At 38.9% G+C, this 19,345-nt stretch overlaps 2 protein-coding genes across 2 annotated transcripts; both read left to right on the top strand.

Moving 5' to 3' along the window:
- Positions 1–1,311: 1,311 nt before the first annotated feature.
- Positions 1,312–5,038, top strand: kcnk3b (potassium channel, subfamily K, member 3b). The gene is made up of 2 exons (XM_033988589.2): positions 1,312–1,660; positions 3,794–5,038. Exons 1-2 carry the CDS (start codon positions 1,378–1,380, stop codon positions 4,651–4,653), a joined length of 1,143 nt encoding a protein of 380 aa, XP_033844480.1. The 5' UTR covers positions 1,312–1,377; the 3' UTR covers positions 4,654–5,038.
- A 4,520-nt stretch (positions 5,039–9,558) lies between these two features.
- Positions 9,559–16,180, top strand: marc1 (mitochondrial amidoxime reducing component 1). The gene is made up of 7 exons (XM_033988591.2): positions 9,559–9,859; positions 10,570–10,740; positions 11,372–11,525; positions 12,111–12,254; positions 13,172–13,233; positions 15,474–15,545; positions 15,764–16,180. Exons 1-7 carry the CDS (start codon positions 9,609–9,611, stop codon positions 15,888–15,890), a joined length of 981 nt encoding a protein of 326 aa, XP_033844482.1. The 5' UTR covers positions 9,559–9,608; the 3' UTR covers positions 15,891–16,180.
- Positions 16,181–19,345: the final 3,165 nt, after the last annotated feature.

Genomic DNA, 19,345 nt, shown 5'->3' with positions numbered 1-19,345 from the left:
TTACAAAACAACAATAATGTTCATGATTTGAAAGCACCCACCTTGGTTCAAGTTGTTGTTGATTACTATAGTGCATCCCTCTATAACTGTGCATGTTTGACTATGTTTAACGCTCCAAAGATCTTCACTGCACTGCTCTCAAAGTCACCACTACAATGCAAATAAGAAGCCCGTTTTGTAACATTTAAAACAAAGATGTACTGCACAATTATTTGTACATTATTTCTTTCTACACTATGTAAGAAAAGTACCATGAAGTAAACTCCACCTATTTCATGTCTTCAATAATAATAAAGACTATTTAACTACTTTGAAAATGCGTCATCAAGTATTTACTAGGAATTATGTTAAAGACTGCTGAAACACTGGCCTGTAACCAAAAACAGTGGTAATCCATTCAATGTTTTGCTCAAATCACAAAATGTAAATTGACCAATTTTGTCCATGGAGTTGTCCTGCCAGCTGCTTTTACTCATATGAACAGTATATTTATGTGTGCTCTTTTACAGTTGACTACTGAAACTAATTTCCCTCTTCCTTGTTCATGTATTTGTCTTAAGATAGCATTGTGGTTTCAGTCTTGTTAAAACAGTCAAAGGTCTTATGTCACTAACTCACAGCTGCAGGCGCTGGGTAAACATCCTTTTGAAACTTGAATAATGGGGTAGGATAGGTGTTATTCTTCTTCTGTAATTATCATTCACTCATCTCAAACTAATGAGAGCAAAACAAAGGACAGTTTACTGTTGACTAGCCTATTTCAAATCTGTGGAAACTAAGGCGCATTTGCGGTAAAAACAGAACCAGATGCGTGGGCTTGGACCTGGCACTATGCTTTTAATTCAAGAACACTGAAGAATTACTTCACTTTCCCAAAATGAACAGGTTCCACTGCTCCACAGTCCACACCTGCGACAGGATGTGTCTTGTATCAATATTTACTCAGAGAAGAAAAAACGTTATCTTGAGGTTGCTAGACAACTTACAGAGCCAGTAACCCTGCTTGTTTAAATAACCACTATAGGTCAATATTCTACCTTGTAATGACCACGAGGATCACACTTGGGCAGCGCGAGCTTCTTGTTGGAGGAAACGCTGATATTTTGGCCTTATTGGACACGGAGCGTGTGCGTAAAGCTCCTACTCCAAAAACTCCGTGGGATTGCCCAGTTTTTTTCCTCAGCGGAATCTAAATATAATGCAGTGACAAATAGTCCAAATACAGTAGCAACCCAACTGTGATGTGGGGGTGGTGCTGAAAGAACAGCTCTTTCAGTCTCCACGCGCCTCACTGTTGGATCGGGACTCGAGGAGTGAAGACAAGGTCGGGAATAAAAGACGGACAATAAAAACAGGCGTTTGAGGGTGTGTTTTATCATGAAGAGGCAAAACGCGCGGACTCTGGCTCTTATAGTCAGCATCCTCACCTACCTGGTGGTGGGAGCCGCGGTATTTGAGACCCTCGAGTCCAAACAGGAGAAAAGTCACAAGCGGAGACTCGACGCGCGGAAATACGAGCTGATGCGTAAACTGAACTTAACCAAAGAAAACTTCGAGGAGCTGGAGTACGTGGTGCTGCAGCTAAAGCCGCACAAAGCCGGGGTCCAGTGGAAGTTCGCCGGCTCCTTCTACTTCGCCATCACTGTGATCACTACCATAGGTGAGTGGCATCAGCGCGCGGGACAGGTGCGCGCTCAGAGGGACAGGTGCACGCTCAGAGATGAGCTCATCTCGTCACATCTCACACCAGTGCACAGAGACAGCCATGAGAAACACAGCATGCCTTAAATATCAGCACGTTTCAGTATGCTGCCTATACGTTTCCATAGCGGTCCCTGATGCGTTAATATATGACTTTGCCTTGTGACACTGGGGGGATTTTAAACTGATCTGGCTGTAATCGTTGCTAAAGAAAAGACAAAAGATACAGTCAATCAATACTCACAACTATACAACCAGGGCCTGAGGCAGGTTTATAACATGGGGCAAATAGAATACAATACAATAGGGCAAATACAAAACAAGATAATCCCCTTGGATCGTTGTTGTACTTTACACTCTCAATTCATTGTTTAAAATTCACCCACACAATTAACTGCCCAGTTGAGATTTATAGCCTTTTTATTTTCAGTTGTATAAACATTAGGCTATTAGGCATTCCTATTTTCAGTATTTTTAAAGATAAATGTATTTATTAATTGTTTAAAAAAAAGACTCCATTCATTTAGTTAGTAGTTATTTGGATCAGTATTTTGATAGTATCAGTTTGTTTGATCTTAAATGCTAGAAACCAAAGACCTTTAGGCGCATCAATCTGATGAGTTTTGTTTCACTTATTACAGAAATGGCACTGTTGTTTTGCACACTGGAGGTTATGATACCAGTGTGTTTTATTTGTAGCTGTTACCAATATTTCTGTGGAGTGGGAGATGAAGCCGTGATATCAGATCACATTTGTTCATGTCACTGGGTCTGCTCTGCTGAAGTGAGAAGTGATGTGTTAAGACAACTGAAGGATTTGCACATTGGCTTCTGACACTTTCCACTGCTTGGATTTTTCATTGATAAAAGTGTCCTATTTTAAGAATAGGAATTCCTACATTTGATTTCTATTAAACACTCAATTAAAAATGCACCAAAGTCATATTTCAAAAGGCGGCATAGACAGCGGGTCCGATGAATGCCATTGTGAATGTTTTTTCTCAGGTGAGAGTGACTGCAGCATCTACAGCTCCACAACATTAGAGGTTAATGGATAAATGATTTTCCTCTGTTTAAACACTGCCATAAGTGTAACATCGGCTTTGTTGTTGGTATTTGAATTATAAATCCATAATGAAATATATTAGACAAGATAAGTTTAATGTCATACTGGGGGAACATTATAAGCAAATTAATAACATCTCCAAGGAGACAAGAAAAGTTACATAGTACAGCATATTACCAGATTTTTTTTGGGTCATATAAAATTCTCTCTTGTCAGATTTGCAAAGATTTTTCCTCAAGACAAATCATACTCTGGTTAGCTATCACCATGGTCTTGTGGTTAAATATGCACTGCAAGCCAAGCACCAGGTCACATGGGTTACACTGGGGTTACACAGGGGTCAACCGCACAACAAAATACAGACTTTTAATCAGTTTTATTTAAATTCATTTCTCCAAAGTGTGAATTCTGCTCTGCGCCTTTAGATATTTTGGTATGAAAGCCAAGCATCATTGCTGATTTGCAATGACTGAATCTTTAAAATAATAATAAAGCGTTTGATTTATATAGTGCTTTTTTGAAAACTCAAAGAAGGTTTGCAGTGCATTCATCTTTTGGTCATGACAAGATGCTATTGTCACAGCTGCCCTGGGGTAGACTATCAGCCCATCCAACCACCACCAACACACACACACCGCACTCATAATAGACGATGTGGGTGAAGTGTCTTGCCTACGGACACAAGCACTGCTACTCTACAGTGCTACGTGATATTTCCAGAGGTTTCCCATCCAAGTACTTAACAGCCCCTACCCTGCTTAGCTTCCGAGATCTGATGAGATCAGGCTTTTACAAGCATATCGCCAATTGAACAGTCTTCTTTGGTAAAAGGTTCATTCTGTCTTCAGTTTTAAATTGTTGTTGACAGGAGCCTTTGTTTTCCTGTGTAGTGGCGTCTCTTAGGCTGCTTTACATAGTTTTGCCAGACAATAGGGAAAGCTTGCACCTCATACTGTCTGTCTGAACAGCCTTAGAAGTGATACAGTCTTCCTGTACCTTAATCTGCCTCTTCTCTGCTCTGTACAGGTTATGGCCACGCTGCCCCCAGCACAGACTCAGGGAAAGTCTTCTGTATGTTCTACGCTCTGCTGGGGATCCCTCTCACCCTCGTCATGTTTCAGAGTCTGGGTGAACGCATCAACACATTTGTCCGATACCTTTTGCACCAAACCAAAAAGTGCCTGGGCATGAGACGAACTGAGGTCTCTATGGCTAACATGGTAACAGTGGGCTTCTTCTCCTGCCTCAGCACCCTCTGCATAGGCGCCATCTTGTTTTCCCAATCAGAGGGGTGGAGTTTTCTACATGCTTTCTACTACTGCTTTATCACACTGACCACGATTGGATTTGGAGATTACGTAGCTCTTCAAAAGGATGACGCTTTGCAAAATGATCCACGATATGTTGCATTCTGCTTTGTCTACATCCTCATGGGGTTGACAGTGATAGGGGCATTTTTGAATTTAGTTGTTTTGAGATTTTTGACGATGAATATGGAAGATGAGAGGAGGGACGCGAAACAGAAAGCGCTGGTGACCATAAATAAACCAAGAGCAGAGGTGGCAAGACTTCTACCACTATCCACAACCACCACACCTGTAGCAGAGACGAAATCAAAAGAATTAAAAGGTGTTTATACTGAAGTTTTACATTTCCAAACTATATGCTCCTGTCTTTGGTATAGAAGCAAGGAGAAATTGCAAAGCTCCTCATCAATGATACCAGAACTGGCTATTTCAGACCCTTATCTTCAAACAGACAGTCACTACGTTGAACCAGGGACTACAGGCTGTGTGTGCTCGCCAAGACAATGCACCAATATTAGCTCAATAACAACAGGTTTCCTCTCTCCTTTTAGAGTTTTTAAGAGACGCAGCTCGGTGTAGCCTCCATCCAATGCAGCAGATTGGACAACACAATACAGCACTATATGCGGCCATCTTGCCAAAAACTATGACAGAAATTTGGCAAGAAGAGCAAAGAGTGGGAGCGTTCGTGGTGCTATAAACCCAAAATTCAACAGGCGGACGTGGAGAGGGAGAGTGGCGTAAGCAGAAGAGTCCTACTCATATAATGTATGTTTGATAACACAGACATAGACGTTCAGAGTTGGTCTAAAACAGTTGACATATGTGTCCTCTTAAGATGACTAATAGGATGAAATGACGGCACTGGGGCAGCACAAGGTATGACAAATGTACGATTTATAATTCAGCAATTGCATTTTACTTGCTGTCTCCATGGAGATGTTATTACTTTGCTTAAAATGTTCCACAGTATGGTATTAAACCCAACAACTCTACGCTGCATTCATTCACTTAGAGTCTTAGATGTTTTATTGCTTAACATAATACCTTTAAAAACATTCATTCCCACTGACCTCTCCACAGATCTTGGTGGTGCCACTCGTTTGTCTCTATGGAGATAAATACGTTTGAGACTATACTGTGGAACATTTCAGGCAAAGCAGCATCTCCAACACGCAGGTGGTGGGCCCTCAACCAGAAAAGTTCCATAGTGCATCGTTAAGTTCTCCTTTTTTAAAAAACATTGTGCAGCCCTTGTGATTTAAAAAATGTGGTGTACAGTGTCAACAACTTATACTCAGAGTATAGTTGGACGTGAATGAGACATTTCATTAGTCATGGCTTATTCACAGTCTTTCTATTGTTTACCAAACGAGATCAAAATCAGCGATCAGGCTGTTCTCTGCCATCTGAAAGAAGTCAGTCCCAAAATGTGGTGAGGACTCCACTATTGTTAACCACAAGGTTTGTTGCAGTTTAAATATTGTGTTTTGTTGTTTCTTATACTTCTGAGGTGGTACTGGTCGAAATGCTTTATAATAACAAATTGTCCAATGGATTTTAGAGTGATGAAAGATTTAAATGCAATCACAATTGACAATTTAAAACAAAGTATTATATCTTAGTTCTCAAAATGTCAGCTGAACCCCATTAGTAAGTGAATAGTAAACAAAGGGGTATATCCTCTTATAAAATCCTTTCTTTTTTTTTGGTAGTTTTACATTTGACTCTACAAATATGTAGCACATATTGGAAAAAACACATTTGACGATAAAGTGGTAGACGCAAATTTGCATTGATGGAGAATGTACTGAACCAGTACTGATGAAGTTTAAATCAAGTCACTGTCATGTTTTTGTGTTTTTAAGCTGGAATGACTGTAACTCAAAATGACTCAAAGTGGAGCGGCCTGTTGTTGTGGGCAAAATTATGTAATGAAACAAAGTTCAAAAACTCACAAACTGGATAGGACCAATGTACTTAGCAAAACTACATAACAAAAAATCTGATTCTTGCAGCTTTGATGGTAAACAAATGAAAAACCACCTGCACTGACACTGATATAAACTTTAATAAATCATCCATGAACATATGAGTGGGCTTGCCTCTCCACAACTTGTCACCTGCTTGTCTCCATGGAGATGAATAGCTTAATACTACACTGTAGAACATTCCAGGCACAGTAGTAACATCTCCATGGCATGTTGAGCGGAGGAGAGGTTTCTGAACCAGTCATCTACCAATCACAATCTAGCCCCTAACTCAAGTGGCATGTTTTATAACAAACTTGTGTATTTAAGACATGTCTTATTTTTCTTGAATTGAACTGGTTTTTTTAGGTCCATTGTAAAAAATAGCTCTTGGCAATGCAGTAACTTAGAAAAGGCAAATCAAATGCTGTTTACTTTCAAATATGAGCACAAGGCTTAAGGACTTTTGTCATAATTATAAAATCTATTTGATGTTTGACTCATTCGTAAAAAGCTTCCCCTCATATATTAATTAGCAATAATGACGGTAATGTTTCCCAGCTCGAGTATAGCTCTGCTTGTTTGAATATAAGTCCAAGCTGCATCTGCACGGAGCTATAGATGCCACCTATTTTAAGCCAGCGTTCAGAGTGGCAGACGGGAGGGGCTTTACAACTCGGGACAAAGGATAATGAGGCACGTGTCAATCATCTGCAATTACTGTAAAAGTCTGTCAAAGGAAAAATCCACCCGCATTTCTCACATTTCTCTGTCCATTTCAGGACTAACACATGTTGATGTTGCTTCCTGTAAAGTTTAAATTAGTTTGGTATAAAACTAAAGATGTTAAACTAAAATATTCCACTATTTTATAAAGATTGAGTAATTTACATAATGGTAAATTTTAGAAGATTTGCATTAATTTGTTCACACCATTTTTAAAACTTTTTGTCATCCTTGTCCCAATTTGGTTGAGATGTGTTTCTGCATTTATTTTACAGATATAAAAAGTCTTAGTTATGAGTTACGTCACTTATTTTTAACATAGCTTTCAGATGTAGTGTTACATTGTACGCCACTTTCTATTAATGACTGCAAAAGAACTGTTGTTTTTAGTTTTTTTTTTTCCGTTTTTTTTTTTTTATGACCAACTCCACTCAGCCAGACTGCAGCAGCCAAATGTACGCTATATGCAAGTGCTGTATCAGAGACTTTTAGGGCAGGAGCAAAGTTGTACTTGAATAAAATACACTTGAAGCCTGTCAACACTTGAAAAAAAAAACTGTAATGTATTTGTATTTTCAAAGAGATGTGTGTAGTAACATGAGCTGCACACACATGTCACTTTGGGGCAGTTATAGAGAATAAGAGAAATATAATAAAATGTCTGATATTTATCCTAAGTAGGTTTTCTGTATTTATAATTCAAAATACACTAAGACATAAATGCTGTGAATGAATGTGAATGTGAATGTTGTTCTGTGTCCGCACATTAGTCAAGTTATTTGAGGACAACAACTGATGTTTTTACCCATCTGCCAAAATAACTTGCTGAAAAATTGACCAAAAACCTAAGTGGTCAAATTTCTAATATGTCTTTATCAAAAGTAAAGCCAGACTAAATGTTAAAACCCAGATTCATATTGCTCTGTCTTGAGTTTTAAACACTGTAGCAGCACTGTTTCGATGTGGGCCAACCAACAGAAGAATCAAGTCGAATCAAGTAGAGCCTTTGTGGTGTTAGCAAATTAATTAACCTAATGACCTAATGAACTTAAATGCCAAGATGTTGTTAATATATAAATAAGTGGAGTTTCGGTCCCCACTGCTTATTCAGAAGGCTGATCTGATTGTTGCCTGACCTTTAGCGTGACCACATAAACAGCTAACACAGACCGGGTCCCTCTTGCTGTGCATCGTCGTGCACAGTGAGAAAACCCTGCCTGCTGAATGTATAGAAAATTCCCTTGGGTCCAGATGGCTGGGCCCTGGGAGCCCTGACTGAGCTCCAACTCCGGACAACCTACAGCAGGTGAGTCACGATATGGAGGAGGACCATTACATGTTCACTGTGTTACTCTAAACACTATAGCATCCACTATAATACTAACATATTGTAGATCCAGTCTGTTTTTCTTTTTATTTATATAGCTTTATACTTTGTCATTTATTACCGCATACTGTTTTAAAAAATGTATTTGCTGTATCTTGTTGTACAGAGATTTATTGAGCTCACCATACGATGCCCTTTCTATTCTGTCTATTTGTCCAGCCATAAATTTATCTCTAGAAGTTGGCCTACGTCTACATGCTACCTATTCATATACCTGGATTGTGCCACAGTATGTCATTAAATGTAATGTCTTTGTCTTTACAAGTGTTGTTATTGCTAAAAAATACCTTATAACCTAATCCTGAATTCATTTGAGTGCAGGTTTTGCCTATATAAAACATGACTCATCCCTTATCCTATTAGAAACTCTAAGTGGACCCTTTTATCAAAGACTCCTTTATCTGCTCAATCAGTGCGTATAATGGCTGGACTATGCTTTCTAATAAACAACTCCAAATAACACCATTAGCTGTAATAATGGGGAAAATGTAAATGTACACTTTTCATTTTCCTACCTTGCTTTGTCTTCTTCTTTCCACAGGAACACAATTAAGCAGCGGACATCATGCATTGCCCTTATGTCAAGTGTGAAGTCTTGAAGCTATATTTAGTCCCAAGTTCTTAAGGCCCAGATTGTCCCTCCTCAGTTGTCTGGCTCCTTTGAACAAGACACTTTGAAAATGCAGGGATGTTCTTCGCTGTTTTAATCTCCCTTTTCTTTAACCTCTGATGACACTACAGATGGCAAAGTGTTTGGGATACATTTGCGCAGTTTTGCAACAGTGGATCTAAAGACCTGGCCCGCCGCCTGTCAATTGTCCCTTGAGGGCATCACACACTCAGAAAGGGAACAGAAGGAAGGGTCTATTGGACATGTCCTAGTGCTGCCTTCCTGTGGACAGAGCATCTGCTGCACTCTCCTTTGGCCATAGACCCAGGTCACAGACTGAAATAACTACACAGAGAAGTTCAAATGACGTCACACGGTCTGAGAAAGGCAGGTTACAGGTGGCACAGGTGGCACCGGGGGGAGAGGAGCCATTCAAAACACTCGCTGGATTCAATGTAATGTCAGATTAAATAACCATGATGTGCCAAAATGTGATGGATAGGTTCAGAGCATGCCCAGCTGCAGCTCTTGAACAGTTTGTAGGGCTGAAAAGAATTCAAAGGAACAATAAGACACAACAGTGGTTTATTACCTTGTTCTTGGCCTACTTAGTTTTTTATAATCAATCCAAGGCTAATTATTCAATACCTGGGTTCACATCAGGGTCATTGCAGGGTCAAAACAAGTTCAGCTGAGCCTGTGTGAACCTTTGGAGCCCTGTCTATGCGCGATGAGCCTGTGGAGCCAGCCGAGGGAGCTGTTCACCCAGATCACGCTTTCCAATGAGGGCCCTGTCTCTTTAACTAAAGTTCAATGTCCACTAACAACAAACTGCTCCAAGATGGAACTCAGAGCTGCAGCCGTGAACGCCTTATCCCAGCACCGTAAAGCTGCTCTGTTGATCGGTGGGGCTGGCGCTGCACTGCTCGGCCTCGCGGTGGGTTATAAATATCTGCGCAAACCAGAAAAACTCGTGCGTGTGGGCGTCGTGTCGCAGCTTCTCGTCCACCCGCTCAAATCTGGGAAAGCGCTCTCCGTGGCGCTCGCGGAGTGCCTCAGGACTGGACTCAAGTTTGGAGAGCTGCAGGATCGGTGAGAGCTGTGCGACCGTGCACACTTCCACGCGTGCAACAAGTGGAGGGTAGTTTGTCAAAGAGGGCTGGATACATGTGCCAAACAATACAGAGTGCCACTGCCCACTTTGTCCGCATAGTTTTAATTAATTTACGAGGATTACAGTCTATCCTGTCCATTTACGCACCACTCATTTTAACAATATGGCACTTTTTTTTTACTTAATACTTATTCCCGCCGTGTCCTCACATATTGGGTGATGTGAAACCATAGGCCTAATCTCCTGCAAGTGATAAAAAGTGCTTTAACAGATCACCCACTTCACTTCAATGCTCCAAGTACTCCTATTGTTGGTGAACATTGGTTCTCTCCAGGTACTCTCCAGGCACATCTGTGGGATCTTTGATGTAGCCCAATAATAAAGCCCTGATCTGTTTGTCTTTACGCCAGCGGTCATTTCAGTCCACTACAATCCGTTGAATCATGTGGGAGTTGTCTTATCTTCATATCAGCAAGAGCAGGGAGATGGATCATGACAGGAGAGGCTTGTAGACATTAGAGTTGAAGGCAGTCTCCAGTTTCTGTTGCACTGTGAACAGCTAGTCATATGTAGGCAATTTTTTTTGTATAATCACAACAAGCCGACAGTTAAACAGCAGTTGATATTGTATTGTTTGAAATGACCCATATGAACCCCTTTCATTCCTTTACTCCTGTTGTGTTTGCAGACACTGGATGGTGGTGACTGAAGATGGCCACATGGTGACCGGACGACAGGAGCCCCGTTTAGTCCTGATGACACTCACCTGTGAGGGGGGACAAATTTGTCTGAACGGGCCCAATATGGAGGAGCTTAAATTCCCTAAGAAGAATCCACAAAACAGGGTCATCGACTGCAGGTAATTTCATGAACTTAAATTATATGTATGCGCTTTGATTAGGTTAATTTGGGGTCAAGTCTTTTGTCACAGGTAAGTTGTTGGCACAGCAGCGAAATCAACCCTACAACATAATAATGCATTTTATTTATAAGCACCTTTCAAAACACCCAAGGACACTGAACAAGACATAGAAATATTTTAGATAACATTGTACAGCTTATCTTTGGGCAGTGCATTGCAATGGCACCAACACTAAATTCTGCAGTGTTAGAGTGTATAATAAATCTGTAAATTTGCAAATGTCCACATGTGTGCATGTAGTTTAACTTAAAATTGAGAACACTCACCACATGTAACACAACACATAAGGGACAAATGGTACAATACTAATGGAGGCATCATATTTCTGTCTCACGTGATGAAAATTTCACTTGACAACCTTTCTAGGGAATTTATGAACTAAAAAAGATAGAAAATCTCACATTTTCATGCCTATTTCCATGCAGTGAACTGGTGAGTCTCTTAACTGTTGTGTAGCTTCTTGCAGATCAAAGACAAATATATAATAATTGTTTTCTTTTCAGTAGTATCTCAATGTATATGAAAAGGCACATACCGGTATTTAAACACTAATTATTGTGTTGTACAGAGTGTTTGGGGCGGACATACAAGGAAGGGACTGTGGAGACGCTGCCTCCTCTTGGATCACTCGCTATTTCAAAGCAGAAAAGACCTATCGTTTGGTGCACTTTGAACCCCACATGAAAGCCAGGAAACCAGAGCCGCTTTTCCCAAAAGATGAGGTAAACCTATTCTAAGGGCTGCATAATATGTTGAAAATGTAATATGATTCCATACAAAATCATCAAAATAAACCTAAGGCAATTAATTATCTTATGTAAAATACTCTGTTAAAGTAGCAGCTTTAAATTGTGTAAAAAAGTTATGTTGATTAAGTCAAAATGCGGTGAAAATTTAGATATAGAGGATCTGCCAACTGCTTTTGTCTATGGAGATGTAATAATTTTTTTATCTGGCATTCAATCACAAGTGTTTTTATTTATCGTGTTTTAATTGCTCAGAAAAAGTTGTGTTCTCACTATGAGTTGGGTCACCTCTCCACAGACCTGACTCTTAACTTTGCCTGGTTGTGCTGCCTGCTTTTCTCCATGTAGATAGATTAGTTTAATGCCATATTGTGAAACATTGCAGGCAAAGCAGTAATCTCTCCGTGGGGATTAGGAGGTGCATTGGTTTTGATCTGACTTATTTTGAAACGTAATGGGCCCGAGCATAGACGAACAAGTCCACAGCCTGTTTTAGTACTGACTGTATCTTGTTTAATTTAATTATTTTTGTTGTGGTGTCGTCGTACTGTGTTTGTCCAGGAGGTGGCATACCCGGACTCTGCCCCTGTTATGATTCTCTCTGAAGCATCAGTGAAGGACTTGAGCAGCAAACTGGACAAGCCAGTGACAGTGGAGCGTTTCCGGCCAAATATTATCATCAGCGATTGTGAGCCATTTGATGAGGTCAGTTCTTCTGTTGCAATAAAATTAAGTAAATTATTGAAGCTCTGTCAAATTAACCACATCTTGTACATGCCTTTGTAGTCCCTCAGTTGTCCAGGTATAATCCATAGCAAAAGAAAAATGGAATTCTGTCAACTGGATAAAAGTTTTAGAGTGAAATGTCTGCACTCAAAAAAGGTCTTGTCAAGTTTAAGTCTGTTTGTAGTTGTAGCTAACCTGTAAAAAGCACACTTGTATAGGTGAATCACAAACTCTAACAAACTCTAGTTATAATATAAAAAAAAAAACATTGGTGTGCTGCTTCTTGGTGCCTTATATATCTCACAAACCTCATGATACAATACATATCTCAATATCCTAATTCACTAAAAAGGTTTATTTAAAGGTTTACCAAATATATGTTTTCCTCATGGTGAATAACACAATGTCAACAATGCCCTTAATATCCGAACACAATTGATTTATGAATAACTTAATGCAGTAGTCAGTAGGTAGTGTATAATTCGGTGATATTAAATAAATTAACATGGTGTGGGATACTCACATTACCTCGAAGTTGTTCAGATATATCGCCATCCAAGAATATTATGGTTATTTTGAGTTCAGCCTTACCCACTCTATTGGATTCTTCAAAAATGTGTTACAAAACGGTTTGGATCAGTTGGATTCGGACCAAGACTACAGCTCAGTTTTTGTGCATCAGAACAACTATCACTAAATGTCAATAATTAACTATACATTTCAACAATAAGAAACCACTTGCTGAATGTCACCACATAATTTTCTTGTTATTGTTTGGATTCCCTTCTGTTAAATAATGATCATTTGGTTGAGGTCTGACTCATACGCAGCACCCTGTTCAGAGCGAGCAGTGTTGACTAATTTTATCTCCCAAACCAAATGTTGTGCTTTTTCAGGACTCTTGGGAGGAGATCCAGATTGGCAGCGTGCGACTGAAGCGTGTGATGGCGTGTGGAAGGTAACACCGATCCAGGAGCCAGTGTCACCAAAATGTTGCCAATGGCTAATATCACAGCATTCATACCCATTAGTAGTATCAGTAGCATTTGATAACAGGCCATACGATGCATGCATATGTTTACATTGTCTTGAGCCAAATTAGCCAAAATGTTATGTGCACAAATGTAGTGGAATTGTAAGCTTTGTTGTGTAGGCTTAAACCAAGTATGTTGAGAGTATTAATGACAAGACCATTTGTAAGGTTGTCAATGCATGTAGCTATGTAAATATACACTCACCTGAAGGATTATTAGGAACACCATACTAATACGGTGTTTGACCCCCTATCGCCTTGAGAATTGCCTTAATTCTACGTGGCATTGATTCAACAAGGTGCTGAAGGCATTCTTTAGAAATGTTGGCCCATATTGATAGGAGCATCTTGCAGTTGATGGAGATTTGTGGGATGCACATCCAGGGCAGGAAGCTCCCGTTCCACCACATCCCAAAGATGCTCTATCGGGTTGAGATCTGGTGACTGTGGGGGCCATTGTAGTACAGTGAACTCATTGTCATGTTCAAGAAACCAATTTGAAATGATTCAAGCTTTATGACATGGTGCATTATCGTGCTGGAAGTAGTCATCAGAGGATGGGTACATGGTGGTCATGAAGGGATGGACATGGTCAGAAACAATGTTCAGGTAGCCCGTGGCATTTAAACGATGCCCAATTGGCACTAAGGGACCTAAAGTGTGCCAAGAAAACATCCCCCACACCATTACACCACCACCAGCAGCCTGCACAGTGGTAACAAGGCATGATGGATCCATGTTCTCATTCTTTTTACGCCAAATTCTGACTACCATTTGAATGTCTCAACAGAAATCGAGACTCATCAGACTAGGCAATATTTTTCCAGTCTTCAACTGTCCAATTTTGGTGAGCTCGTGCAAATTGTAGCCTCTTTTTCCTATTTGTAGTGGAGATGAGTGGTACCTGGTGGGGTCTTCTGCTGTTGTAGCCCATCCGCCTCAAGGTTGTGCGTGTTGTGGCTTCACAAATGCTTTGCTGCATTCCTCGGTTGTAACGAGTGGTTATTTCAGTCAATGTTGCTCTTCTATCAGCTTGAATCACTCGGCCCATTCTCCTCTGACCTCTAGCATCAACAAGGCATTTTCGCCCACAGCACTGCCGCGTACTGGATGTTTTTCCCTTTTCACACCATTCTTTGTAAACCCGAGAAATGGTTGTGCGTGAAAATCCCAGTAACTGAGCAGATTGTGAAATACTCAGACCGGCCCGTCTGGCACCAACAACCATGCCACGCTCAAAATTGCTTAAATCACCTTTCTTTCCCATTCTGACATTCAGTTTGGAGTTCAGGAGATTGTCTTGACCAGGACCACACCCCTAAATGCATTGAAGCAACTGCCATGTGATTGGTTGATTAGATAATTGCATTAAGGAGAAATTGAACAGGTGTTCCTAATAATCCTTTAGGTGAGTGTATATAACCTTACTTCTGCAGTTAAAGGTCCTATTTTACACAATATTATCTCGTGTGAGCTGTAAACCATGTTAGAACATTGTTACCTTCTCAAAAACGTATCCAGAGTTGAGTTTTGTTTCATTCAGATGTGTTTGAGTAATCCTTTATTTACATCTCCAAAACTCAAAGTGCTCTGTTCCACCTTGTGATGTCATGAAGCCGTAGTTTTCAAGTTCACAGTTGCCTTTTACCTTCTGTTCAGTAGGGATTGCTCATTCCTGGGCTGACATGATCCAAATGATTGACAACGTGACATCAGGAAGTGGAACAGAGTGTTTTCTGAGAGCTCAGCCTAAATATGCAAGATTTGTGTGTTAAACAATTTGTTTGTTAATGTGTGAATGAAACAAAACACAAGTCCAGGTCTGTTTGTGATGAGGAAACAACATTGGAACATAAATCAGAAAGATGCTCTTTGTTAATCAAGGTAAGGTTGAGGTAAAATCATGTACTATTCCCAAGTTGTCCCCTGAGTTTAACATCTCGTACGTCTCATAATGCCCGGCTGGCTGCAACCTGTCAGGGGTACTGGGCCACCACAGTGCAGCACCAAGGACCCATTTTATGATCTTGAGTTATGTTTAGTTAGGACTACCTGAAGGATTTTGTCTCAGACTAAACCTTCCCATAAACAGTGAAATTTTGAACTTAAATAGCAGCTGTTTATTGGTTGCTTAAAATTGGATAATAGTGACCATGTTTTCACAGGTGCCTTTTCACCACAGTTGATCCTGAAACCGGTGTAATATCCAGGAAAGAGCCTCTGGACACACTGAAAATGTTTGTACAATATTAACTAGTATGTTAATTTAGTATTAGAAACTATTATAGAATTGCAGTATTGTATTCACTTATCATTGCATCAAGTTTATTGCAAATATGTTTATTGTTATGCCCCTGTACAAAACACACCTCTTTTTTAAAATATTCAGATTTGAATGCTTAATACTTAGAAAAAAGCCTGGTTGCTAATTGTATGACGACATTATATTTTCCAGTTATCGTTTGTGTGATCCGTCTGAGAAACACCTCTATAAGTCCTCTCCTCTGTTTGGGCAGCTGCTCACTGTGAACAAAACAGGAATCCTACAGGTCGGAGATGAAGTTTTCAAGATTGTTCGCTGAGGAAAATAAAACATAAAAAAATATTCTAAAAAACAGATAAGGTTCAATACATTCCTCCATCTGACATTTTATCAGCACTAAATATGCGTCACAATAGTCTCTGGGGTCTACAGTAAAAGTGCACTTAATGCTTATTTTTAGAGGAAATTAACCATTTCAATAATTGTACAATTATTTTAATCCAGGTGCTACAAACACTGCCAAATCAGTATCACTATCTAACTCAAAAAATTTGAAATATAGTTGCACTAGCAGACATTTTATTTTAAACAGCTGACATATGTAAAAAAAAAAAAAAAAAAACAATAATAAATTTGTATTACATGTATTCTGCTTGTTTTTTTTTATTTAACCTTAGGACTTGGGCACTGACTGGTGGGACAATAGAGACAGACTCAGAAAAAAAGAAAAAAAACATTTGACAAGTTTACAGGTGGAGGGTTTCTGTGCAGATGCAATTGGTTTCCCTCAAATGTACAGTATGATATTTAACAAAGCACTCTCCATGGGCTCAATCAAAATATTCTTTAGCAATAAAAGCATCTGTAACTGAATAAATTCAACTTCTATATTTTTAATGCCATACTGTAAAGCATTGCAGGAAATGTAGTGTTATCTTCATGGTGATGGTATCAACTTTAGTGTAACTCTACTAAAATACATTTTAACTGCATACTATTGCCTGAAATCTTATCACAAATGTTCAGCATAATGTCAACACTGTAGTTCCTCACATGTCCCAGGTGATTCATATTTAACCATTTCTAATTTAATGACTTCAAAACCCAAAGAAGGTAATGGCAAACAGGGCAATGGGAATGTGTTCAGTACAGGAACTCGACATTTCAAAACATCTGTGCAGCCACCTCACCTAAACAAAATAAATACTTTAGCGGAAACTGTTTTTCTGTTTAATCTGGGGTTTAAAAGCCACAAAAAGCTGCAACACAAACCCAGTGGGATCATTATGGTGACTGGGTCTATAATTCTGGGGGGATTGTGGTCTAAAGCACTCCCAAGATCAAATGACAACATATGTACAGTAAAGCTAAACAGACAGCATACAGCTAAATATTGCAAACATATACACAGATAAGCCACAATTACTTTAACAATTAATTATGACACCTTGAAATCCAGCGGAAGCTATTTCTATTCCATGTATTCCATAATATGGGGTTAAGGTGGCACTAGAAATTACAGTTAGGAGTATATATATATACATATATATAGACATTTTGGTAGAAGTGTTAATGTCTAGTAGTACTATAAGTAATTAAATGAAGAATGGTTTGGTTTATTCTATTAATAAAATCTAAATGTATGTATTGTTTGCATATTCCTGCAACTATGGGCCTTAGTTTGGCTACACCATCGACAATGAACAGTTATTCGTAGATATGATGTGGACATACACAGATTTCACTATTTACTCTCATTTGGCCATTAGATTTACCAATTCACCTGCACATAAATGTCTTCTGATTCAGATTGAGATTTTCTATAGGTGTTAATAATGCTATCAAAGAGTTAAAATATCATAAAGTATGGCTCTGATAATGAGTTTACAAAACTGAAATGATTTGTAGTCACTCTACACTATTCATGTTTTCACGTTATTTTTTCCAGTTCCAATCAAAATGTGAACTGTCCAACTTGCAGACTGAGCTAAACCACACAGTGGCCCAGATATACAAGACACTACAGAAAGTAACTAGTACTTGTCCAAATCAGTCAGCCAAATCAATTAGATAAACATAAAATAACACACTACAACATGGGACGTGGGACGATTCAGGAACCCAGCAGCGACCATAACGGGTCTATAAAGCACCACATGTCTCAGCTTTTTAGGCCAAAAGATAAATTTGGCTAAACCAGAACATTATTGGCTGGCTGCGATGTGCACAAATGGGACCAAAGTCGCACAAACTGCTAAAACTGGAGTGTCATGTTTGGCAATGAGAAAAAACTGCATTCCTCCAGAAAAAAGCCAACACCATCTGTTTTATTTGACCTTTCTCACTCAGTGGATTGTGCTAGAAAAATGCACTTATGTCACTGTATGGCTCAGCAAAAAGAAGAATTATTGTACAAATTGAAAATGTGCTTTGATAGTTTGCTATTTAAAAAATCCCAGCAATCAATTTAGATTATATAATATGATCTTCAAATCACGTCTTTATGATGTTTTTTTTTTTAAGTGGAACAAACTAATCCAGTTGTAGTTTAGGCCACTACATGTTCTGTTATCAACTAGTTCAATCATTTATTTTTCAATCTTCTTTCAAACATTAATGTACAAAGTGCTGTGTGAGCTCAATCTTGATTTTTAAAAATATGTTTCAAATCTATCAGCAAAAATGTGGAAAAATGGAAAATAGGAATAGAAAAATAGGAAAAATGTGATTATATATTTTCCCCACATTGTTCAGCCTTATATTGTGGACTGTAGATCCTAACTCAAATGTAAGTAAGTTGCCTATTTATATCTGTTTATATTTGTTTATTAGCTCCTTTCTTGCATAGAGGAAATATACATTGTAGATGCAGTTAAAGTAGTAGAATTCTGGGAAATCCTAATGGCTCAAAATGAATGGTTGTCGGGCTGTTCTTTAAAATTGTCTCTGTAATTACTGACCAGTGCCCAGTTTGGTTTAAACCCACCCATACAGACTCCAGACTAGATCAAGACCTGCATATAATGAAGACCTAAGTAGAATAATGATGAATTACCATTATATTATTCTGGATATTTAGGATGCTGCATAAAAAACAAAAAAACTTATCAAATCTGCATCCTAACCACTGCAAATGTGAATAACTTTTCGACTCTTTTAGTTCTGTGAAACAATTTATATCCAATTTTTTGCTCTTATAGTTTTGGTCTCTGGACAAGAATTACGTGCTCATTGGTAAAATATTTGTGGGCAATTTACTTTTTATTTTAGGTTGGTTGGAAAGATGGTCGGTTAGTGTAAAAATAATGCCACGATTGTTAAGAAATCCACTGCTTTTCCCTTTCGCATTTTTAGACAGCCTTATGTTAACTTTAAAAGGAGGGATTCGGGTTTTTTCTGGTGAAATAGTTAATTAGTAGGCAACCAGCTTGCTGTCAGCTTTATCCTTAAGTATTTTATGGGTCATGTTTTAGCATCAGTGTGTCTTGTTCAATCTTAGTCTCTTATGTAAGTTCTAAGTAGAAACCATGTAACCTGAATTCAACTGTGCTCGTTGGGTTTTATAGGCATCATTAGGCAACCTCAGCGGTCCAAGTTATGATCACTGGAGTTTGGAGAAATTACAGAGAGCTCTGAGACACTTTCAAATGTTTATTTTTAAATGTTGGATATTTTTGACAAAGTTGGAGCAGCTTAAAATGGCTTTAATGGAGTAAAGGAGTTTACAACAATCTGAAAATAAACAAAGGAAGTGTTTGATTAATGCCATCCTGT

This window comes from Periophthalmus magnuspinnatus, chromosome 22 (assembly GCF_009829125.3).
Source record: "Periophthalmus magnuspinnatus isolate fPerMag1 chromosome 22, fPerMag1.2.pri, whole genome shotgun sequence".
Lineage (NCBI taxonomy): Eukaryota > Metazoa > Chordata > Actinopteri > Gobiiformes > Gobiidae > Periophthalmus > Periophthalmus magnuspinnatus.
This window is presented reverse-complemented; position numbering and strand designations above follow the sequence as displayed.